Source organism: Fonsecaea erecta, assembly GCF_001651985.1.
Source record: "Fonsecaea erecta strain CBS 125763 chromosome Unknown Scaff5, whole genome shotgun sequence".
NCBI lineage: Eukaryota > Fungi > Ascomycota > Eurotiomycetes > Chaetothyriales > Herpotrichiellaceae > Fonsecaea > Fonsecaea erecta.
Window position 1 is genome coordinate 2,479,058 of NW_017387248.1, and position 22,187 is coordinate 2,501,244.

Genomic DNA, 22,187 nt, shown 5'->3' on the forward strand with positions numbered 1-22,187 from the left:
TCTACGTTCTCTGCGATCAACTGCGAGCCATGGACATCAGTGACGAGTGGCTCCGAAAATCTCAGGGTACCTACGCAATTGGGCTTCATCCAGTGAGGATATCGTTTCGTAACACAGAATGCAGCATGCATCAGAGAAATGAACGACGTCTATCGAACCGGAGGACATTTGAATTCAATCATGGTTGCTGTCAACACGTTGGGGAACTTCGAGGAGGGCGCAGCGCGATCAAACAAGAGAGCAGCTCGATTGGACTCTCTCAGCCTACTGTAATACCCCGTGATATGTCACATGACGACCCATTTCGGCTTCATGCCCGTAAATACGCCAAAGTATATATATGTACTGTATATGCAAATAAATCATGGTGCGTGGACAGATGGAGCATTTCACTCATCTTCGTTCTCGCTGTGCTTGATGTTGTTTGTCATTGTCAATGTCCAACTCGATTAGAATGCCGGATGATAACCTGTGTTCATCTCTGGTGTGAATGTGCCATGCGCCAACAACAAATCCCTGTCTCTCGAGAAATACCCTCTTGCCTTCCTTCCATTCATTCAATCCCTGACTTTCCAAGAGAGATCTTCCCAAGTTCTAATTCTCCATGATTGATTGTTTCGTGAATGGACCCGGCCAAAACAAGCTCCCCCAACGCCTTCGCTCAATTGTGTGGTCGTCGAATTTCTCCCAATGGTCGTGGTGCTCTGGTATCTGATGAAGAAAAGAATACGGCCCCTGGTTGATCACCTTACTTCACGCCGACCAGCCGCTCCATCCGTCTCAAGCTCCCCCTTAGATCACGACCACCTCGCTCGCCCTCGTTCACGAGCCACTTCTCCATCATGACCCTCACCCTCTTCAAATTGCCCTGGATCGGCATATCTTCCCCATCGGCCACGCACCCTGGGTTCAGCAGTGTTGCAAACACATCTGCCCAAACGTCCTTCTCCCAATATCGCTTGAGGTTCTCCTTCAATTTCCATTCCTTCTTTTGTCCCGGACCGGCCAATGCATTGGCCCCGGCTGGCACCGTCTCGATGTACTTGCCAAACAACAGCGAGTGGATCACCCCCGCAGCGCCATGGTAGTCAATCTGCCACTTCCAAGGTCGACATTCGCGGATTTCGGTACAGTCCTGAGGACAGGCGGGCCAGTCGGCGATGAATTGTGCGTTAGGCTTGAACATACGAGTGTCGATACCACGCCCAAAGTCAATCAACTTCAGTCCCCGAGATTGCCATCCGTGGTTTCCCTCCGGACTGAATGGCGCTGTCAGGTCCAAGCTGGTGTCGAAGCGGACAAGGCAATTATCGCCCTTCAAGTCGCCATGGAGAATACCCGCCCGGTGGAGATCCTCCAAAGTGCGCAGCAGCTCGACACTCAACCACATGGCCATCGCTTCGTCTAAGCCCTCTGCAGGCTTGCCGGCTTTGATGTTCTCGGCCCGCGCCAAATTGACCAAGTCGAGCAACGTCCCCTGCGGACTGTACGAGAGGACCAGGTACGCTTCATCGCGGTAGAGGTGGCATTCGTGAGCCAGGATGATGGACTGCATGCTTCGCGCGGCGGAGCCGAGGCGCTGTTTGATCAAACGGACGATGTGGAACTCCCAGACCAATGTGCCTGGAGGAGACTCGGTCTTGAGGGCTTCCAGCGGTTGACGGCTCGTATCACCAAGCTGAGATGACTGTGGGCTCTTGTTTTCTTTGTCGTTCTCGCCTGCCTCTTCATCCTCAGCCGGGTCGTAGCTATCGACCAGATACACCGGAGCAAACGCCCCTTCGCCCAATTCGCGCTTGACAGCGTAGACCCGAGTTGCTCCGTTGAATTTGAGGACCGGAGGAACCGCCTTACTTGGGACCTTTTCGTTCTGACTCTTTCGGGGACTGAATTTGGCTTTGCTCCTTGCCTGTTTTTCGGCGAACGATTTCAGGATCGGGTAGCGGCCAAAAGTGATGCCCGAATGATCATAATAACCCTTTTGCGCCGATAGCGGTGGATAAACCGAACCGAGGATCTGGTTTCGGATAGCGTCGTCGCATGGATTGCATTGCAAATCTGGAATGATTGGTCCTTTTTGAACTTTAGACAGGGGCGATCTGACAATTGGCTTTGATGGCACAGCAGTAGCCTTCAAGGTGTCGTCGTTGATTTTGGAGCGAGGGATTGGCGAAATGTCGAGGTCGCTCTTCTGGCTGGGCCCCTTTTTCTGCGGTGAAGATGTGACGAGCTCATCCTCAATCGCGCCGGTATCACCACATTTTCTCTTGCCTGCCGGAGAACCGGTCGGTGGCGTCGCTGCCTGCTGTTGTGGACTGCTCAAGAGAAGATTCTCAACCCCAAATTTGGACGGGCTCTCATATTTGGACCTGCACGGGGTCTTGGAGTCGAAATATCCAGGCACGTTGAAAATAGTCGAAGGAGCAAGTGAAGATTCAGTTCGCTCTGCAATTGGTGTCATGAACGGCATCTTGTTCTGCGCCAGCATCGCTGGGTCACGATAAGGTCGAATCGGGGTCGGCTCATAGTCGGCAGGTGGAATGGGGATGAAACGAGGCTTATGCGAAATCTCTCGGTGGTCAGGGAACTCGTCGTCAATCGGGGTGGCCAGGACGTCACCATCGTCAACTCCACGGTTGTCTGATTCTCCCTGGTGTTGCTCTGTCAAGGTGGTCTGGTCCGCCGATGTGGCGACGGTGGCATCCTGCTCAACGTCAACATCCCCAGCGTCTGCCGCATTCTCATCGACATCGCCAGCCATCATAGCAATAGCTCTGGTGTCCAGTTCATCAAAGTTACCCTCAGCGATGGCAGCAATCGCCTGGGTGTCAAACGCTCCAAAACCAGAACTCTGTGTCTGGTTTTGGCTGGATGAGTCCATGCTCTCTGTTATATCCTCTGACCGGCCTTTATGCTTGAGTCTCCTGTGCTTCTGAGTCTCCTGTGCTTTGTCCTTGACACGTGCTGAATCAAGAGGTGGCACGTGTTTGCTGGTGGTGAAGTCGGACCAAGGAGAGACACTTTCAGACTGACTTTGACTCTGCGAGTGATTTTTCCTGATGGACGCCAAAGTATCGTCACCGTATTCACTGCCAGGCGCGGAAACTCGACCCGTTTCGGTGCTCTCAGCGTCACCTGCGGTGCTGTACCCATCATCTATTTCTCCCTCGGTGAAGTCGGTCTCATCGCCACTTTGGGTGTCGTCTCTAGCCGTTACCGGTTTACGGAGTGGCTGGTTGAACATGTCGTATATCTCATTCGTCGCAGCCTTGGAATGGAAAGTCATGGTTGGCTCCTGCGAGGAGTTTTTGCGCTTCAACTTCTTGCCGGTGGGCGACTCCAGTCGAGTCTTGACCGTCTGCGTCTCCTGCTTGACCTCTCTGATCTTCAATCTCTTGTCCTTCTGTTTCGGCGGGTTGGTTGCTGATTGGGAACCTGACTCGGGCATGCCAACCATCGATTGGCTCGACATATCGTGGACACCTAGAGTTGAGTTCGCACCATCGTTCAGGTCAACCTTATCCGCAAAGGAGTGTGTGAGGTTCTCGATATCTTCTGGCTCCCGAGACTTGGTGACCTTTGAACTCGCATTTGGGGCGACATTACCGGCAGTCGGCCTCAGAGGAGTTGCTTCCTTTTGTGACCTCCAATCCTTCTGAGCCCAGCCTCGAGACATGGCTCGAAGTTCTTCGAAGCTGAATTCGAGATCCGTCCCAGGGGGATAGATGGCTTCAAGGGCCACGAAGACCCGTTCAGCTCGCCCGGTACGTGGATTCACAACTTGATGCGGTTGTTGGGAGTCTTGGGTCGTCGGGGGTCGCTTGGATTGTCCCTGTACTCGTGATGCCTACGAAATCGGTCAGCCACTATACGACAAGATGAAGAAGAGGACCAAAGTCTTGGTGATCGTCCACAGAAGTTTAGATTTGTATTGACCGAGTCTAGACATGGAAAAAGGTCAATCATACCGGATCCTTGAATACCTCCATTTTTGGCACCGCACCGACTCTGCCTCCGGCTTTCAACTTCTCTCCCGCCCACGATCGAGCCTCAACGGTGTTCTCCTTCTTGCGTTCCTTCATTGACCCAATGCTGTCCCATCCTTTCGTGTTGTTTGCAGCCAGTGGCTGTTGGGCGTTATCCGCATCCGAAAAGATGGCCATCTTGGGTTTGCCTGAGCGGGACGTCGGTGCGGAGCCTCCACTTAACCCATTCCGCTGACGAGACGCTTGAGGGTCATCCCCGGCGTGGGCGGAGGCAAACGGATCAATCTTCGCCGCCAGCGCCGGTCGAACGGTGGGCAGCGCAGGGGAGCTGGGCTCATCGTCGACTTCCGGTCTGGCGTCGAATCTCTGCTGGAACTGAGCATATTTCCGCGACAATCTTTCCGCGGGTCTGGCTTCCCGCTCAATGCCTAGTCTGAATACTTCATCCGCTTGTACCCATCTCCCTGCAGCCTCCAGCCATGCCGCAAACTCTTCATAAAACAGCCCGAGTCCCTCGCCAATACCATGTCGCGCGAGAAACGCAAAGGTCTCTCGAGGCGTGTCTGAGAATAGGCGGATATAATGTAGCCATAATTTCAAGTATCGTGGATCATTCTTGTAGTGGCTCGAGGTGAGAAAAGCCTTTGTCGCCCGTTCGAGCAGGGGAAGAAGCTGGGACTGAGGTGTCGCTTGAGCTGACGGGTATGCATTGAGCGTCCATTTGACATATCGGTCATAGATGTCGAGTGGGTCGTCAGAATCTGCTATTGATTGGAGTTCGATTTCATATTCGTGTCTGATGGCGTCGTTGAGGGTTTTTGTTTCTTCTAAGGTCGGAGTCGCACTCGGGCCCAAGCCCAACGACCTGGAGGACGGAAGAGGCGACAATATGGAGGCCAGCTGCTTCGCCGACCGGCCGCCGGGGAGGGACTGGATGTTTTCCTTGTGGGTTTCTATTATGTCGAAGTTAATGAGGTCGCTGTCGGCGGCGACATGTGCGGCCATTGCTGGTGCTGCTGGTGCTGCTGTGGTATCGCCTGCACAATCTATCCTGTGTCCGTTAATATGTGGTCGTGCAAATTGGTGCGTGCTGTCGCAAACAAAGGGAATCGATGTGGAAGAGAAGAGGTGCACATGAAGTCAGTTGATTGGGTAACCTGCTCGCCATGTCAACAAACAGACCGCCGCACCAGCACGTGACAGGCTAGGTCTCTGCCGAAGTTTAGCCAGCATCTTCACATCCTCCTGCGCCCACCGCGACTCCAAAGGCTGACATCGACCATCAAACACTGAGCTACACAATGCGAATGGCTTGCCTTACAGAAGGTGGGCTCCAATAGACGGAAATATCATCTATAAGACAGCTTCTCGTCCTCTTTTTTGTCTCTTGTCCCCTGTGATTGCCGGTTATTGTCGCTTCTCTGTCTGCTCAAGCCTTGATATACTCCGCACAATCCCAGATGATGGCCATCTCTGCCCTTCCCCTCTGGCCGTTGGTCCTCTTTGGTATTTTGGAGCCCGCAGCGCTGTATGATCCCTTTAATCCCTGAGAGTCGGTGATGCTGCTTGCTGATACGGATAGGACATGGGCCTACTTCGTCGTCCTGTTCCAACCTGAACAGTATTATGCCGACCAGGCGCCTCACTCTGCCATATCGAACCTCCTCTTCACCCCCAATGCTCTCTCCTTGACTCTCCAGCTGGGCAATGTTTTTCTTCTTCTCGCAGCATTGGCAGTCATCTGCTGCTTCACCAACCACCCCGAAATCGCAAGGAGATATTTGATTGCGGTGGCTCTGGCCGATTTGGGCCACATATATTCCGTATACTGTGCCCTTGGTCACATGGTGTTCTGGGATCTGAACCAGTGGAACCAGATGATATCCGCAAACGTCGGGGTCAGCGTGTTCTTGCACGTTAACAGGTTGATGACTGTGGCTGGAGTGTTTGGGCGACTGGGAGCGGGCGAAAGCGCCGCCAAAAAGAACAAGTAGAAACAGAAACGAGAAAAGTTTGAGTTGGACGGTCGAGGTATCTTTGGATTGCCATTTCAGCCATAAGGGCCGAAGAATCTCGGGGGTATCTCTGCCCTGAGCTTACAAATGCACGGATATCATCTTTGCGCTTTGCACAAGTAGGTTTTTTCTTCTTCTTCTCCACATCCCACTCCTTCCCGCCTCCCCAGAAGCTGTATGAATACTCCAGATAATGGTAATACTCTACACCCGGGAGTTGGCCATCTGAACGGCACGGCGGCGATCTCTCTCCTCGGCAATGGACAGCTGTGGAAATACCATAAGCTTGAGCCATCGCTAACAATGTGCGCTTTAAACTTACCTTGACACCCTTGCCCTTGGGCAGACTGATCCACGGCTTCTCCTTGCCAATGATGAAGACGTTGCTCTCTCGAGTCGCAAACGAGTTGTCAATGGCATCCTTGATGTGGACAATGTTGAAGCCACCGTCGTGTCTCTCACGGTGGGTGATGACACCGACACGGCCCATGTTGCGACCACCGGTAACCATGGCGATCACACCAGTATCGAATCGGATGAAGTCGGTGATCTTCCCAGTGGTGAGGTCGATCTTGACAGTGTCGTTGACCTTGATGGCAGGATCGGGGTATCGAATACTATTAATCCACATCAGTATCTTGACACTTTGTGATTTCCCGTTTTTTCCGACCACAGCTTGGTCCAACGGCTGATAGATGCAGGCAGGACTTACGTGCGAGCATCATGCGTAACCAAGTATGGGATACCTCCTTTGCCAACTTGCACTCTCTTGACCTTGCCGAGCTTGTATTCGGCCTCGGCCTGCTCGATGCGGTGGATGGCAAAGCGGCCCTTGGTGTCGTAGACCAGACGGAAGTGCTCTCCAGTCTTCTCGATCGAGATCACGTCCATGTAACCCGCAGGGTAGGTGATGTCGGTGCGGACCTTGCCATCGACCTTGATGAGGCGCTGCATCAAAATGGCCATGGTCTCGCGATTGTTCAGGGAGTACTTGAGGCGGTTGCGGAGGAAGACGATCAAAGGGAGGCAGTCACGGCTTTTCTACACATCTTTGGGTCAGCATATTTTCCACAACACCCAGGCGCAAAAGAGCTTTTCGAAGGGGTACCAACGTGAGGCCCAGGGGATGCCTTGGGAGCATAGGCACCCGAGAGCTTGTCCAAGAGCCAGTGCGAGGGCGCACTGAGACGCTTCTGATGCTTTTTTGGACCGCGACCCATCTTGACGACTTCGTTGTGTGATAGAGGAAAAAGTAGGACAATCCGCACAGAAGATGTCGGATGGCGACCGCAGAAAGAATAATTGGGAATTTGGTTGTGGCCGTCGCCAAGATTTGTGGGACTAGTCTGTTTTGGGTAGGTTTCACTTTCCGGAAAATATGACGAGCAGCGAATCTGTCATTTGAAATCCAATTGGCGAGGCAAGCCAGCCCAAGAGGACTTCGAGATAAGAGCCGGGAAAGAAGACTGTTCAAGTTCGATATGATCAATGAGATTTGATTTTCATGTCCCTCTATGCATTACACCATTGTGCCGCTCCATCCATTCCTTGCCGAGTCATGGACTGCTCGGCCCCAGCCGTTCGAACAAACCTATTTACAGCAAACCCTGGATGATCGCAGCCTCTGCATTCAGAATTGAAGAACCAGCCGCTCCAATGACGGTGTTGTGGCTCAATGCCGCGAACCTGATGTCAAAGTGTGACCCTTTGGCGGTCTCTCGAACCCTGCCCACACTAACCGCATATCCTCCGGAGATGTCCCTGTCAAGCCGTGGCTGAGGCCTGTCGGGCTCGTCAAAGACAACAATGGCCTTCTCTGGAGCCGAAGGGCATCCCAGCTTCTGCGCATCGGCCACATATTCCCTCAGGGCCGCCTTCACCTGCTCGGCAGTGGGTGCAGGTCTCTGCTTGAATCGCAAAGACACAAAGGCCATGTGGCCATCTGTCACACCGACTCTCGTGCACGTAGCACCAACTGTCAGGCCGGACTGTTCTTCAAACGCAGTCGCATCCGAGTTGATCGAGCCCAATATCTTTTGGGCCTCGGTCTCGAGCTTGTCCTCTTCTCCCGATATATAAGGGATGACGTTATCCATAATGTCCATGCTGGCCACACCTGGGTAGCCAGCGCCTGACACTGCTTGCTCGGTGAATACCTCGACGTCCTCGACCGGTCCGAACTTTGCTTGTAGTGCTGCAAAGGGGATGACGATACCGATGACGGCGCAGTTTGAGTTGCAGACCAGGAATCCTTTATCGAGACCAAAATGCTTCCGCTGGTGGGGAATCAGAGCCAGATGCGAAAGATTGACTGTTGGCACGACCAGCGGGACGAGCGGATCCCTGCGATAGTTCTTTGCATTCGAGAAAACAGGAATATTTGCCTTCAAAAATTCCATTTCTGGACCAAATCAGCAGGAACATGAAGCAGGGAGCCATGTGAATAGTCGTACCGACTTCTCCAGCGACATCGCTGTCCAAGCCAGAAAAGGCCAAGTCACAGTCTGTAAAGTTGCTTGCTTTGCATTCCCTGACCTCGAGATTGGCAAGCTCGGTGGACATCGGTCTAGCTTGCTTCCATCTGACGGCGTCTTTGTATAGTTTGCCAGCTGACCTTGACGAAGCTCCAACGGCCTGTAAATGAAGCATTGGGTGGTTGGCCAGAAGGAGAATAAACCGTTGGCCCACAGAGCCTGGCCACACAAGAGTCAGCAGGTTCTAGCGGATTAGTATCGTGGTACACACCTGTGGCTCCTAGGACGGCACATTTCTTTTTAGGCTGCGATGCTGGTACTGCCATGGTGCATGTGACAAGGACGAAAAAGGATTCTGCTTCGATTCAAGACTTATACAAGGGACTTTTGGCAGATGTTGCACGTCGACTGAAGAACAAACGACTTTGCTCCAAGCTTTTTTTGCATTTGAGTCACTTGAGACAGGGAAAAGCCGCGATATTTAAATGCTTGTAATGACTGCCAAGAAGGCGAGTGTTGCGGTGTCTGGTCGGTGGGTGGTTGCCGGCAGATTCCGTACAAGTAGGTATTATGTATGGACATCGCGGGGGAAGAGGTAAAAGCAAACGCCTGTGTTTCTGCGTTTCGGCGAACTGCATGCTTCCTGCTTATCGCGACAACAACTTGGACTTTTTGCCCTTGGGCTTCGCTTGTGCAATGACCCTAACCCGAAGCAGCTATCTATACCAATCTGGAATTTCAAACTCCGCTCAATCCCTTGTTTGTTCTTTATCACAAGATTTCTTCGTCTGGCCGTCATGTATCTGGCGTGTCAAACCGGCTTCGCCTGACAGATTCCACAAGATAGGGCTCACTAGGCCCACTCTCGGCTATTACGTTGTGTCTTTGCTAACTCGGCCGTTCTCTACTTTGAGTCGCTATCAAAGACACCATATATCGGTGTTTGCTTCGGTGATTGGATCTCCGCGCTTGACGGTTCGAGTGAACGGAACCACGAATAGACAACTCACTCTTCTGTGGTCGATCGTCCATCATTCAGGCTTCCGACCCCACACAAAGTGGTAATGGACATATAGACGAAAATTCGGGTTGGCCAAATCTCATTTGACTCTTTCGATCGTGACCAAGGCCTACTCGATGGTGTATCCAAGAATCCGGGTAAACATGGCCAGAGTAAAAGGCTTTGTAATGTTTCCCTAACTCCTTGTATCTCTCTCCTCTGGCCCAGGTCCCAATCGGACATTTGAATAACTCCTCGTGGGCGTCGACAAAGCCAGCATTCTGCATGTAGTTCCTCATTTTGTTTGTTATCTTCAGTTCCTTGCCGAACCGCTTGCTCCGTTCACTCATTTCCTCGACCCAACTCTTCAGATAGATGGCTCGGTCGAGAGAGCCAACGTTGGAATAGACCTCGCAGCGATATTTTTGTATTTCCGTCCAACCGCCAGGGTTCAAATGAGACAAGGCCTGAGCGAAAAATCGAGATCAATTGGCGACGCTATCACAGAGCGCCCGCCCATGGATATAGTCGAAATGCTCCGAGGGAGGAAACGCCCATTCACTTTCGTAATCGTCAACATAGAAGTTGCAGTTGGGCGACACCCACTCGGGCTGAATGGGGCTGAGATCGGTACCAATAACGGTGGCGCAGGGAAAACCATCGGCGAACTGGATGCACCAATTGCCAGTGCCACCGCCAAGTTCGAGAACGCGCTGAGGTTGGTTCAATGGTTCCCGAAACAAAGGGCCACCCAGAACCAGTCTGTGAATGTGATGAAGCATGTCCAGGCGGTTCTGCTCAATTTGGTCGTTGGGCAACATATATTTGCCTTCGCGATAGGCGCGGTAGCGTCGGCCATTCTCGTAGCGGTAGTTGAGGACGGTGCTCCCAATGAAGCACACCAGGACCCTGAGACAGAGGTCTCGTAACCGGAGTCTCCGTCGTCGGCTTCAGACGAGGTATCTGTGAGCACTGGAGTAGGAGAGAACAAGGGGAACAAACGTCAGTCTCCAGGTCTTCCTCGTGGTAGTGGCTGCCCATGGATGTTTGGCACTGCGAATGGAGAGAAGGAGAGAATAGCGTGTGATCATGTAGCTGTGCCAGAAGCAGAAGTTCTAGGGAAACACCAAGCGAAGCAGAGACCGATGAGATTACGAAAGGAATATGAGATAATGAAAGAACTGTAAAAGCTCGCTCACACGGTTGACGTAGGAAAGACCTGGACCCGGAAGACTGGCGAATGCGAGGCTTACATTCCTGGCTAGGCAAACCGGCCTTCAGTGGAAGTTGATAGTTCTTACATGGTTTGTGCCGTGCAGTACGGCAAGGCAGCCAGAGTTGTACTCCGTGCGTATGTTGATCTTTGGGGAGTGGTGGATGGAGGCAATAAACTTTTTCGAAGTTGTAGCTGCGACTTCATACTTATCTCAAGAGGCTGGGCGGCTTGCTGGGGCTAGTGAGGCTAGAGTCCGGGCTTCGGGCCGGAACGATGGGCTTGTGGGCTGGAGAGCTTGTAGCAGCTAGGCGGCAAAGCGCCCAGGGTATTGACATGTTTATCGGGGTCAAGATGCCCCAACACACTGCGGTCTTTCCGACATGCCAACTACATACAGTATGTCTATTATCCCGACCATATGTAGAGCACTCTACCTGCAAGTCCCTAGATGCGCAAAAGAAATCATCTGCCATCGATTTTTTTTCGCTTGTCGTGCTGCCCTTCCTTCGTCCCGTCCTCTTTGCCCTCATCACATGCTTCTCGTTCTCCCAGACCCCCGCAATGAGTGCGTTGCATCAACTAGCGTCCAGCTTCGCCTGAGAAAGACTGGCCTCGACGTCCTGCATGATGCATGCACGTTCCTGGCTGACCCAGAGAATGGTCTTGTCGGCCCTATGGGCTCTCCCTCTTCGGGAGAGGATGCCATTTCCCAATTCCTCCAGCCGTCAATGTTTCGATCGCCAGGATAGCAATCAAGCATGATGGACCACCTCAGATCCATCTCGACCACCCGCCCCTCTGTTGCGCTCTTGATACTCGCTGTCGCTTTCACCATAGTCTATTGTCTTGTTCTTGCAATCTATCGTGTCTTCTTCCATCCCATTGCTCATTTTCCAGGGCCCAAGCTTGCCGGGCTGACGAGATGGTACGAGTTCTACTACGAAATCATCCAAAAAGGCCAAATGACCTTTCACATCCAAGACCTGCATAAGCAATATGGTGAGCATTCTTCAGATGCCATCCTGCGATCTGAAATTGATAAACAGGTCCCATCGTCCGAGTAACACCCAATGAATTGCACATTCTGGACTCGGACTATTTTGAAGAGCTCTATGTCAAGTCCGGCAGGCTCGATAAATATGCCCCGTTCTCTGCCAGGTTCGGCACTGACGATACCTTCTTCACCGCGCCACTGCAGGAAGACCACCGTCGTTTGCGTAATGCTGTAGCTCCTTTCTTCTCTAAGCGCAAAATCATGGACTTCCAGCCTGTCGTACGTGCCAAGTTGAGGAAGCTTTGCTCGAGGGTCCAAGAATATGCAGGGACCGATCGTGTACTGCCGCTTCATCGTGCCTGGACGGCATATGCGGGAGATGTCGTGACGGAATTTTGTTTCGCAAAGTCATACGACCATCTCGACTCTCCGGAATTCAAAGAAACGTTCCACGAAGCAATGCACGCCGCCTGCGAATCTTCCAGCATGTTGATGCAGTTTCCGTGGCTGTGGCCCGTGATGAACAGCCTCCCAGATTGGCTGGTACTGAGGCTCGAACCGAATATGTACATGCATATACAAGTTCAACAGGTGAGTGGTGAGGTGCCGCTATCCAAACGATACCCTGACTCGGTGAGCCAAGGACTTCCATCGGACCATCTCCGCGCTCAAGGAGAACCATGACGAATCCAGGAAGATGTTTGATCATCCAACACTATTCCACGAGATGCTTCACAGTGACCTTTCCACCAAGGAGAAGTCGGTGAACCGCATGGTGCAAGAAGCTCAAGTAATCATTGGTGCCGCCATTTTAACCACCTCATGGGCCGCTGCGGTGGCCAGCTTTCACATCATTAACAACCCTGAAATCTTCGCGAAGTTGCGAGCTGAACTCGACGAAGCCATTCCCGACCCATCGATGCAGCTCCACTGGCAGAACCTCGGGCAGTTGCCCTACCTGACAGGGTGTATCAAAGAGGGTATCAGGCTAGCATATGGCATTGCTTCTCGGCTGCCTCGGGTTGCCCGCCACGACCTGAAGTACAAAGATTGGATCATTCCGGCAGGCACACCGATCTCCATGACCATAGTCGACATGAATCATGATGAAGATGTCTTCCCTGAGTCAAATTCATTTGTTCCGGAAAGGTGGCTGAATAACCCAACCACAAAGGACGGCCAACCATTAGAGAGATATTTCGTTGGCTTTGGGAGAGGAACAAGGCAATGTATCGGTCAGAAGTGAGTTGCGATTGCTTCCTACTTGGACTCTGGCCTATTGTGTCGCCGGAAGATGGTACTGACAATATTGCAGCCTTGCTCAAGCTGAGCTGTACATGGGGCTTGCCACAATATTTAGGACGTTCTCTTTCGAGTTGTATGAAACTGAGCTGTCGGATACGGTCCTGGCTCATGACTATTTTGTGCCGACCGTCAAACTCGACACCAAGGGGATCAGAGTCAAGGTGAAATCGGTGGAAAAGTAGCCTGAAGTCGGCAAAAGAGCCTGTAGCTTAGGGATAGTTCAAGATTAATCACGTCGACTCACAATGTTTCTGACGTCTGTGCCTCAGCGTAGTAAATCTGATGCCCAGACGATCTTGACGGCCAAACTTGGACTTAGGCCGGAGGCAGAAATGACGCATACAGCCCAGCTTGAACCAGACCATAGATGACCATCCACCGAATGACTACCGAGGATCGCTTCGGCTCCGTCTGAAGCTCGGTCGCCAGCCATATGTACCACAGGGGATACCCGGAGGACAACCTCGTGATGATTTGGACGTGATAACTTGTGAGCGCGAGGACTGCAAGCACGAGTTGAGGGAGGGCCAGGCTCAGCAATGCGCGTTTTCCGGCAGAAGAGGTAGCTGGCGCTTGCTGCGTCTCTAGGCTGAGAAACTGCGGGCGTCGGAGGACATCCACGGCCGAGTATATCAAAACCGAGAGTGTAGGTGCCGCCAATATAAACAGCGGTAGATTCGATACAGTCCAGTAGCGAAAGGGGCCAACATTCCTGCAATACTTGTCAGCCGCAATCGTCGCACAAACCTCGACAGACTCACCAATAGTGAGATTGGACCCAGGTGAATATGGATGGTATTGTCTGGTTACACCAAGGTCTCCTGGTCTCGGTGGCACGGCCGTAGCAATAGTCCTTGTATGCTAGTCCTTGCGGGTACACCATGCCGCATGCCACCAGTAAACCCGCAAACACGATCGAGGCTAGCTGAAAAACCCGCGAAGCCGAAAGGCCCTGGGAAAACATTGCCAAGAGAGTGGTGACTGCTTCCACGAGAAAGGGTATTCCAGCTAGTATGCCATTGCTGCGAACCATCGTAGCAGTACTGAAAGTCAGACCGGCGCAGATAATGGTCGTACAGCCGGCAAAAACCAGACCGCTCTGGAAAAGTCGGATGGCGTGCAGGTAGCCAAGGAAGCCAGACATGGATAGGAACGCAAAAATACTTTCGGAAGAGGGCGCTGAAAGAAACACCCCTGCTGGGGAGAAGATATGGAGCGCTGCGGTGGAGAAAGGGACCAGAGAACCGCTGGGTTTGTCGCCGATTAGAGCTGTTGTTAACGCCCACAGTTGAACAACAGACAGCCAATGGGCTATATGTGACAACAAGATACCGACTACCGACGGGGAAAGCTCTGTGGTTATCCCCAGTAGCGAGAGACCTATGACACTGTCAGTGCAGGGTCCAGTCACGCCAGGGTTGGGAGCTGTGGTACGCCTGCTGATCCAAGATATTGCCGCTGACACCCCAATCCCAAACGCCCACTCCTGCTCAAAGATGTGTCCTTGGTCTGATATGTGGGTGTAGTATATAGCATCCCATCTGACGAACTTCAGCCACCAGTTGGGCATTCCGCCTGGAGTGTTTGAGATGACGTGCTGACTCCCATCTTCCAGGGCCAGGAGGCTTGAGGACGTGTCGTATCCGACGCCTGGAGCAGCCACAGTAATGAGGAATATCAAGGATTTCCACGCAACAAACAGAAGACAGAGAGTAAGGACGGGATGGCCGTGTATGTGCCTTGAGAATACTATTGAATTCATGCTGCCCTCGTGGTAATGCAGTCTCAAAGAATTCAGGGAGAGTGATTGAATTGCGCGTCTTTGTTGTCTCGCTGTTCTCGCCCGGCGTGCCAAGAATCCACCGTAGCGTATCAACCACAACCACAACTCCACCGTATATATATATACACCTCGATATCTTCAGAATATTTTGAGCTGCTTCCAGTTGCCTCGTTCTATTTGCATAACTAATCCACCGTTTCCAAGAATTTGGCAAAGACAACGTCCTTGGACAAAGAAAATAAACACAGAATGCACGGAGGCGACCAGCGGGAAAGGGAGGACCATCGGTGGCATCTTTGGTAATGTGGCTCGATCCACTCTTTTAACTAGACTCATTCTGATTTCGACTCTCTTCTTTTCGTTGTAACCCTACATTTGAAGCCACTGAAATCTCAGGGACCGAGAGTTCTCATCCGGCGAATAGGCTTGACACTTTCTCAAATCTCAGCAGGCAGCGGCCACCCTTGGCTATCAAGACAAAATGGTCTCTGATCTCCATGTCCTCGTTGGTCTTCTCGCTCGCCAGCTGTGGTGACAGAAGCTTGATTATTGCAGCAAGTCCCAACTTCAGCTCCATCATGGCGATGGATTTGCCCAGGCAAGTGCGGGAGCCTTTACCCCAGACTAACATGCTGTCTCGCATAGCGTCCAGGTCCGATTGTAGACCGTTTCCAGCCTCGTCCTCGGCCAGCCACCTCTCGGGGCGGAACTCGTCTGGGAACGGGAAGACCTCAGGATCTCTCTGGACTGTGAGACTCTGGCAAGACACGAGTGTCTGTTCACATAGCACATACGTCAATGTTGCTTCCCTTGCCGGCGAACGCTTCCAGGAAAAATGGGAGACTCACATATGGAGGAATCGTCGTTCCATCAATGACGCCACCCTGCGCAGACGCAATGCGAGGAAGGCTTGCAGGAGCGGCGGGCCACAGTCTCAGGGTCTCTTGGATTATCGCCTCAAGGATGGGCAATTGAGCTACGGTCTTGTACTCCGGCACCACCCCGCTCCAAGACACCTCGAGCAATTCCTTCCGCAGACGAGCCTGCCATATTGGATTCCGTGCAAGCTCCCAGAACATGTAGCTGAATGTGTTGCCTGTGGTGTCGGTCCCGGCGAAGATGAGGTTGGTTAGTTCGACCACGATCTCCTCGTCAGTTAGCGGTGCTGCTATCTTCTTTTCTGTGCTGGCCGCAATCATTCGCTGCAGCAGGTCACGACGCTCACCGTGGCGCCCATAGAGTTGGATGTACTGGTTGAAAGCTTGTGCTCCTTTCTGTTGAGCTATTTGTCAGCAGCGCCACAGGCCTCTCTTGCTAAAAGCATCTAGCCTCACCCTATAGAATCTGTGTCCGGTTGTGATGAACTGATGCAGGGACCTATGAGGGACCATACACAGAACGCGAAAGAGCCATGGAAATTGCCATTCAATCCAGTATGTTGGAAAGACGTTGTCGAGGTCCTCGAGGATCTCCGGAGGTCGTTTGTTGTCGAGTCCACCAAAGTTTGTGCCCAGGAACATATCGCCTGTCAACAAAGTGCCGTCGCTTCAGTATACTTGGTCGTGCAAATTGGGATCGTTCCTCGATCACTCACCAAAGGTGTCAAGTGTCATCATACGGAACCAGAGCATCACATCGACTGACTGGCCTGTTAGATTGTCCAAGATGTGCACCAGCTTCTCGATCTGAGCGGACACAGTGCCCTCGACCGTGGCCAGCATTGATGGGCCGAAAACAGGGCTGATCCGTTTTGCCCGAAGTCGATGTTCCTGCTTGTCGAGCATTGTGAACATGCTCTTGCGACCAAATGCTGCGTATCGAGGTGCCTTGGAATAGTCACTGTTGGGGCTATAGATTTCCCGCAGCGCCCTCTTGCTGGAGAACGACAGCTCGTTGGGAGCGATCCGTACCACCGGGCCATACTTGGCATGGAGATCATGAATTACCAGTGATCGGTAACCTGAGAAATCGAGAAACTGAACCCAGAGACTGGTCCATCTTGCGATGCGTGGCCCGGGGACATGGCTAAGGGGATCGCGGAAGAGATATTGCTGTGTGCATGGTGTCAATGGGGATATTCACTGTCTTCGACGACACACCATACTTACCAGGACGGCAGAGCTTGCAAGGACTACAGAGAGCAAAAGCAACAGACTCGAGCTGTCCATTTCTGAATGTTGGGCAATTCCAATATCATCTCGAAGGCGTCAGTGCCCATTATCAATGCACCTCGACCATCCCACACGGACCTGTTCGGAGGCTAAAGACGGCCCGCAAACCCCATGGATGCCCCCATATTCCTCCTGTATAATTGCCTGGGGTACCGCAGCAATTTCGATGGGCATGAAGAGCCAACTATCATCCGTTCATGGTCTCTGGTAGAGAGCGGCAACTGACGGCCCGTGAAATGCCGCATCCTCTGCTATGCGCGTTCGGGGGACTCATTACGGCCGCTATTTTCCACGGAATGGCACCTTCTCGTTCCCAAAACATCTCATAGCGGCTTATTACTTCCGCTCTTGGAGATATCACGGCATTCCAGCGCGGAATTGAGCCTTGGAGGATCCATCACGGCACTACCGCATCTTTCGTCGGAACAAAAACATATTGCGGAGACGAAGATATGAGAATGGAGAGTCCCCTACCAGACCCGCGCTGTCAACCGTCTGGCGAAGCAAGATGCCCGTCAAAGTCCCCTGGTCGAGACTGATACGCTTTATTGCGTCAGACGATCAAATTTACTACGGAGATGTCATCACAGACGACCCCGATTTCGACGTCGGGGCTGCGGCGGCCAATAGAGCGGCCACTCCAGTCCGTGCCAAAGTCGTCGTCGGAGACCCCTTTAGTAAGGACTGTGAGGTCACGGAGCGAGTCGACACGGTGAAGAAGCTATTGGGTCCCTTCAGCAGGCAGGATGCACCCGTGATCCGTTGCATCGGAGGGAATTACGCAGAACATTGTAAGGGATATTCCCTCCCGGGTTGAGAGGAAGAAGGGGATGAGGCAATAATAACCCTCGACGACGCAGTGGACGAACTCAACTACAAACGGCCAAGTCATCCGATTATGTTTCCCAAAACCCCGAATGCAGTGGCAGGCTACGGCGACGACGTGGTGATCCCGAAGATTGCGCAGGATGATCAAGCCGACTACGAGATCGAATTGGCAATCGTCATGGGCAAGGATGCGCTCAATGTGACAGCCGAGGAAGCGTACGACTACGTGGTCGGATACACGGTCTCAAATGACATGTCGACGCGGTAAGTCTTGCAGAAGTGAATCCACGGTGATGATGGATGGCTGAACTCCTTGGGCAATGTTTAGGAAATGGCAGCTTGATCCCGAACTTGCCGGCGCACAACCGCAGATGAGCTTCTCAAAAAGCTTTGATGGATTTCTGCCAATGGGTCCCTGTGTCGTCAGCGCAGAGGTAGGAGCATTCTCCCGTTTCTTCACGTCCCTGCCCTATGCTGTGGGTCTTGCAAAGAAGTTTCTGCGTTGTCCTGTCAGCTCATGTACACACACAACTATGCATACAACAATCCAACTCTAACTGCCTTTGCCCCATGCAGTCCATCAAGGACCCTCAATCGCTGAGCCTCCTGACCCGCATCAACGGCCAAGTTCGCCAGAAGAGCAGCACCAAGAACATGATCTTCTCTGTTCCCGAGATCATCCAGCACTGTAGCCAGGGGACGACTCTGCAGGCGGGCAGCATCCTTACGACGGGAACACCATCGGGCGTGGGCTATCGTATGGACCCGCCCCAATACCTTCAGCACGGAGATTGTGTGGAGATGACCATTGGGGGAATTGGGACACTGGTGCACGGCATTGTCTATGCTTAGCTATGTATATAGCTACCCCTGGAAGCCCAAATAACTACGAACAAAAACTTGTGCCTTTCGATCAATGGCACCATTTTGAGAACAGCTTTTTTTTCTTGAAAAGGATTCTCTATAAATGAAATTAAATTCTCCATCCCCGCGCCCGCAGGAGCACAAAGTCTCTTCTCTCTCTTCCCCGTCTACATTCCCCGTTCTTCTTCAGGCAGCCAGGAAACCCGCAATGATCGGATTGACGATATCCGGCTTGGTCGCGAAGAGGAAATGGTCCGCCCCGGGGATTTCAACCAGGGAGGCATGTGGGATGGTTCGCCGTAGGAAAGCGCCGGTGCCGTTCGGGACTTCCTCGCCCCTGGAGCCCGTAATCAGGAGCGTCGGCGTGGAGATCTGGCTCATCAGTGCGCGATCGTCGTCGAAGGAAATGTCGGTGAAGAATTTCAGGACAGTGTCCAGGCCAGCGTTGTAGCTCATCTCTGCGAAACACTCCTTCAGCAATGCAGCGTTGGGCGCGTCGAGGTCTTTGAACACCAGAGCAGGATCGAGGACCATGTCCGTCAGGGCTTCGATCCCGCCTTGCGATGCCGCCGCCGTGAATTTGCTGATTGTCTTCTCTTCAAAGCCGAAGGGCCAGTCTGCCCGTTGTCGGAAACACGGACTCCCGTTGAGGACGATCAGTTTGTTCAGACGCGCAGGGCACTGACTCGCAAATCGAAGGGCAACGTGGCCCGCAGAGGCAAACCCGATCAAGTTGACCGGCCCCAAGTTCAAGTGGTTCAGCACAGATAGCAAATCATCACAGTATATCCGGGTCACATTCTGAGCCTTGTCCGGAAATTTGCTGGAATTTCCGTAGCCCCTGAGATCCACATAGACATTTCGATACTTAGACGCAAAATAGGATCTCTGGGCGGCCCAGCTTCGGCTGTCGAGTGGCAGACCGTGAAGCCACACGTTCGTCTGAGAGCCTGTGCCTTCCTCGTAGAACGTGATCTCGCCACCAGCTACTGGGCACCTCTTTGGGGGAGCGAGGAATTGACGAAACTGTTGCCACGGAGTACCAAGTAGATCCCCCGGCTTGGGAGGACTTCTGGAGGAGCGTCCCGAAGGTCGTTTTTCATTCCCTGGATTAGATAGAGCGACTGAAGCTGTAGCATAATCAAAGGAGTCCAGGCCTGGAACGGTAACCTTACGAGGGTCGTTGTCTTGTTGTCGAAGTTGTTCTGCAGCGTAATCGGTTACGCATCCCGATAGTAACTGTCGTGGATCTTCCAAAACGATCCGCAATCGTGTCGTCATGGTGAGCCAGTCATCTGGACCACGTATCTGCGGCATCTCAGATATCTCCGTTGTGGTCTCGGTCACGGTTGGCCTGTTGCTTAGCTGCGGTGTGTATCGCGGAAAGCCAGCAAACATAATCTCCCCGAGCTCAACCGTAGCATAAATTCTGTTCCATAACGACCTGAATGCACCCTCATGTTGCTCCAGCTTACCAGCCTCAGACGCTCCGGGTTTGATATCGGGTCCATGAGGCGCAATGTAAATTCGATTGACCGGAATCTCAAGATTGGAGCATTGAATAATCCCTTGCGCAACTGAATTCGTGCTCAAGGTGACACCAGCTGTTTCCCTCCCTTGCTTCCCGACAATCAGCACCATAGCTCTTTGCCAGTCAATTTGCTGATCTCGCAACCAGATCCGCATTCGGTAGGAGATATCCAACCCAACCAAGAAGAAGGTCGCAATCATCATGGCATTCATGGAGATGGTTGCACCCAGAATGGTACCTGTGGCCTCAAGGTACTCCTCGCGAAGGAACTCGGGATTGAGTCTTTGCGGGTCTTCGAGGACCGCGTTCAGAAATTTGGCGGTAAGAGAGCATGTATAGTCAATCATTTCTGCGATTGCTTGTTCGCGGCCTGTGAAGGCGGCCACCTTCAGCTCATCACGCCAAAGTGAGACTGAATTGGTTTTCTGAACCTCGGAAACTTTCAGCAAGAGCCTTTTGGCTTCGGTCCTCCACATGTTTGTGTCTAGTGTCGCCATCTTAACGAGGGAAGCGAGAGCCGGTCCAAGATGCGATACCGCCGCAAGTTCTTTGAATCCTCGGTTGTTGAAACGGTAGTTGATGTATGAAGGTTTGTGGCCGTGACCGGGATAGAAGATCATCTCGCTGCTGGTGGCGACTAGCATATGGTCATTTGCGGTTGAATGAGAGATCAATCCCGTGAGATTGGGACCTATTCCGTCTGCTGAAGCGGTGTATGTTGTGTACAGATCCACAAACTCAGGGGATTGCTTCCCACCACCACTGACCTCATTGAGGATTTTGCGCCGAGGCCCTGCTTCAAAACGATAGAGATTGCTATCGACGCGGAAGTGGACGTCGTCCGTCAGACTTTGGCAGACAAACAAAAAGGTCTCACCCCCCTTGACGAAGGATGCCGCATCAGTCGCGCCGTGGGTCAGGAACGAATGTTCATGCTTGAGAAAACCATCTTCCATGTGATATATTATAGATTCGAGTTGAGTTGTAGGAGCCTTGGGAGTGCCTTGGATGAACCTGACAAGGACCACGTATGTCTCGCCGTCATTTTGAATCAGTGCGAACTCGCGTCCACCGGATCCGGTAAGGATCTGGTGTTCTCGAAATTCGCCGCCGTTCCATTTGTAGAGGATGCTGTTGTTCTCGATATCTGCCAGTGCAAGGTATGCTTCTTCCTCAACCTGGAAGAAACAGAATGCTCGCCCTCCTTTGGGTGCAAAGGTTTGGGATTGGACGAACCTATCACCATCCCACCTCATCAAAATCGACGGTTCTCTGAAGTCAGCATACGCAAGGTAATGGACTCCGGACAACTCAAAATGCAGGAAGTTGTAGCCCCATGCAGATGGAACAGTCTGCAGTGCACTGAAAGTGGTTCCATCCCATTCAAACACGGTTGAATCCCCCGGGATCTCTGAGGAGAGCCCAGGAACTTTGACACCTTGAGCCAATGCCAGAAAATGACGGCTACCGATCGAGAAGTACCGCCATTGTTTGGCCCCAAAAGTTGGAATTTTTTGGAATTCAACAAATCTTTCTTCGACGAACTCAAAAATGATAGACGACACGTTGAAGTTGTAGGGGCCCTTTCCAGTCCGGATAGATGCAGTGGCGAGGAAATGTCGACCTTGAATGGTAAAGAACTCGACGTCTTCACCACCTGAAACGGGGAGTCGTTGCCATTCCTCAAAAAGCCCGGCCTTATTCGCCTTCCAAATGATGAGATCAACATCGCTGTTGCCTTCGTTCATGCCAACCGGCCCATTTGGAATATCCTCAGCGAGTTGAGGAATTGCCAGAAAATCATTGTCGCCGATTGAAAAATAGGATACAGCTCGTGCCCCAGAGGTTGGAAAGGACTGGACAAGCTCGAGCCGCACAGAAGACATGCCTGCCATAAATGTGGTGGGAAAAGTTCGCTATATGCGGACGGCCGATGGTGTGAATGCTCAAGCAAGTTCAGTGACGCGTCAACATTCTCAACTCCATGCCATGCTTTATACGAGCAGCCACAAATCTATGG

At 52.3% G+C, this 22,187-nt stretch overlaps 10 protein-coding genes across 10 annotated transcripts; 4 read left to right on the forward strand and 6 right to left on the reverse strand.

Moving 5' to 3' along the window:
- Positions 1-748: 748 nt before the first annotated feature.
- AYL99_06956 (hypothetical protein) lies at positions 749-4,991 on the reverse strand (the record flags this gene model as incomplete). Its single annotated transcript, XM_018838465.1, has 2 exons — positions 749-3,847; positions 3,969-4,991. The coding sequence occupies 2 exons, from the start codon at positions 4,989-4,991 to the stop codon at positions 749-751; spliced, it is 4,122 nt and encodes a 1,373-aa protein (XP_018693025.1).
- Positions 4,992-5,449: 458 nt separating this feature from the next.
- AYL99_06957 (hypothetical protein) lies at positions 5,450-5,980 on the forward strand (the record flags this gene model as incomplete). The annotated part of the gene is made up of 2 exons (XM_018838466.1): positions 5,450-5,514; positions 5,569-5,980. The coding sequence occupies 2 exons, from the start codon at positions 5,450-5,452 to the stop codon at positions 5,978-5,980; spliced, it is 477 nt and encodes a 158-aa protein (XP_018693026.1).
- Positions 5,981-6,205: 225 nt separating this feature from the next.
- Positions 6,206-7,221, reverse strand: AYL99_06958 (40S ribosomal protein S4; the record flags this gene model as incomplete). The annotated part of the gene is made up of 4 exons (XM_018838467.1): positions 6,206-6,268; positions 6,324-6,618; positions 6,714-7,042; positions 7,114-7,221. 4 exons carry the CDS (start codon positions 7,219-7,221, stop codon positions 6,206-6,208), a joined length of 795 nt encoding a protein of 264 aa, XP_018693027.1.
- A 375-nt stretch (positions 7,222-7,596) lies between these two features.
- AYL99_06959 (aspartate-semialdehyde dehydrogenase) lies at positions 7,597-8,801 on the reverse strand (the record flags this gene model as incomplete). Its single annotated transcript, XM_018838468.1, has 3 exons — positions 7,597-8,402; positions 8,455-8,694; positions 8,747-8,801. The coding sequence occupies 3 exons, from the start codon at positions 8,799-8,801 to the stop codon at positions 7,597-7,599; spliced, it is 1,101 nt and encodes a 366-aa protein (XP_018693028.1).
- Positions 8,802-9,993: 1,192 nt separating this feature from the next.
- Positions 9,994-10,404, forward strand: AYL99_06960 (hypothetical protein; the record flags this gene model as incomplete). Its single annotated transcript, XM_018838469.1, has 1 exon — positions 9,994-10,404. The coding sequence occupies one exon, from the start codon at positions 9,994-9,996 to the stop codon at positions 10,402-10,404; it is 411 nt and encodes a 136-aa protein (XP_018693029.1).
- A 1,048-nt stretch (positions 10,405-11,452) lies between these two features.
- Positions 11,453-13,172, forward strand: AYL99_06961 (hypothetical protein; the record flags this gene model as incomplete). The annotated part of the gene is made up of 4 exons (XM_018838470.1): positions 11,453-11,690; positions 11,738-12,276; positions 12,329-12,927; positions 13,001-13,172. 4 exons carry the CDS (start codon positions 11,453-11,455, stop codon positions 13,170-13,172), a joined length of 1,548 nt encoding a protein of 515 aa, XP_018693030.1.
- A 133-nt stretch (positions 13,173-13,305) lies between these two features.
- Positions 13,306-14,134, reverse strand: AYL99_06962 (hypothetical protein; the record flags this gene model as incomplete). The annotated part of the gene is made up of 2 exons (XM_018838471.1): positions 13,306-13,702; positions 13,752-14,134. 2 exons carry the CDS (start codon positions 14,132-14,134, stop codon positions 13,306-13,308), a joined length of 780 nt encoding a protein of 259 aa, XP_018693031.1.
- A 1,048-nt stretch (positions 14,135-15,182) lies between these two features.
- On the reverse strand, positions 15,183-16,941 carry AYL99_06963 (hypothetical protein; the record flags this gene model as incomplete). Its single annotated transcript, XM_018838472.1, has 5 exons — positions 15,183-15,515; positions 15,568-16,047; positions 16,108-16,298; positions 16,368-16,824; positions 16,882-16,941. 5 exons carry the CDS (start codon positions 16,939-16,941, stop codon positions 15,183-15,185), a joined length of 1,521 nt encoding a protein of 506 aa, XP_018693032.1.
- Positions 16,942-17,452: 511 nt separating this feature from the next.
- On the forward strand, positions 17,453-18,624 carry AYL99_06964 (hypothetical protein; the record flags this gene model as incomplete). Its single annotated transcript, XM_018838473.1, has 4 exons — positions 17,453-17,735; positions 17,805-18,036; positions 18,101-18,281; positions 18,349-18,624. 4 exons carry the CDS (start codon positions 17,453-17,455, stop codon positions 18,622-18,624), a joined length of 972 nt encoding a protein of 323 aa, XP_018693033.1.
- Positions 18,625-18,822: 198 nt separating this feature from the next.
- On the reverse strand, positions 18,823-22,053 carry AYL99_06965 (hypothetical protein; the record flags this gene model as incomplete). Its single annotated transcript, XM_018838474.1, has 1 exon — positions 18,823-22,053. The coding sequence occupies one exon, from the start codon at positions 22,051-22,053 to the stop codon at positions 18,823-18,825; it is 3,231 nt and encodes a 1,076-aa protein (XP_018693034.1).
- Between the last annotated feature and the right edge of the window lie 134 nt (positions 22,054-22,187).